This window comes from Apaloderma vittatum, unplaced genomic scaffold (assembly GCF_000703405.1).
Source record: "Apaloderma vittatum isolate BGI_N311 unplaced genomic scaffold, ASM70340v1 scaffold14655, whole genome shotgun sequence".
Lineage (NCBI taxonomy): Eukaryota > Metazoa > Chordata > Aves > Trogoniformes > Trogonidae > Apaloderma > Apaloderma vittatum.
The window spans coordinates 4,400-4,736 of record NW_009718877.1 but is presented as its reverse complement, the minus strand read 5'-3'; the positions used below and the strand labels follow the sequence as shown (position 1 = coordinate 4,736).

At 61.1% G+C, this 337-nt stretch overlaps 1 protein-coding gene across 1 annotated transcript in view; it reads right to left on the bottom strand.

Annotated features, from left to right (window-relative positions):
* Positions 1-6: 6 nt before the first annotated feature.
* MPEG1 (macrophage expressed 1) overlaps positions 7-337 on the bottom strand; it is a gene marked incomplete at its 3' end in the record, with an annotated part of 1,747 nt that continues 1,416 nt past the window's right edge. Inside the window, exon 2 of the mRNA XM_009870421.1 lies at positions 7-333. Within this exon, the coding sequence (XP_009868723.1) occupies positions 7-333 (327 nt within the window). The remainder of the gene's footprint in view (positions 334-337) is intronic.

Genomic DNA, 337 nt, shown 5'->3' with positions numbered 1-337 from the left:
GCGAGCCTCCTGTGAAGATGCCAGCCTGGACGCAGTACTCCACCTGGCAGCTATCGCTGATGAGCGCCAAGTGCTGGCTGAAGCCTGGGGGACAGCTTTTGGCATGGGGTTCCTCAGTGGTGCCCTGGCGCCACCCCACCAAAGGGTTCCCTGCCTGGCAGCTGAAGAAGCCCCCGAAGGGCACTGCATATTGGCCACCTCCCTCGTAATCCTGGCTCACGCACACCTTGAGCTCATCAAAGAGCTTCAGTGGGAAGTACCCCGAGGGACAGGACTGGGCCCCAGTGATGGGGTTGGCACTGTGCGTGCTGAACAGACCCCCAAAGAGGTATCCTGA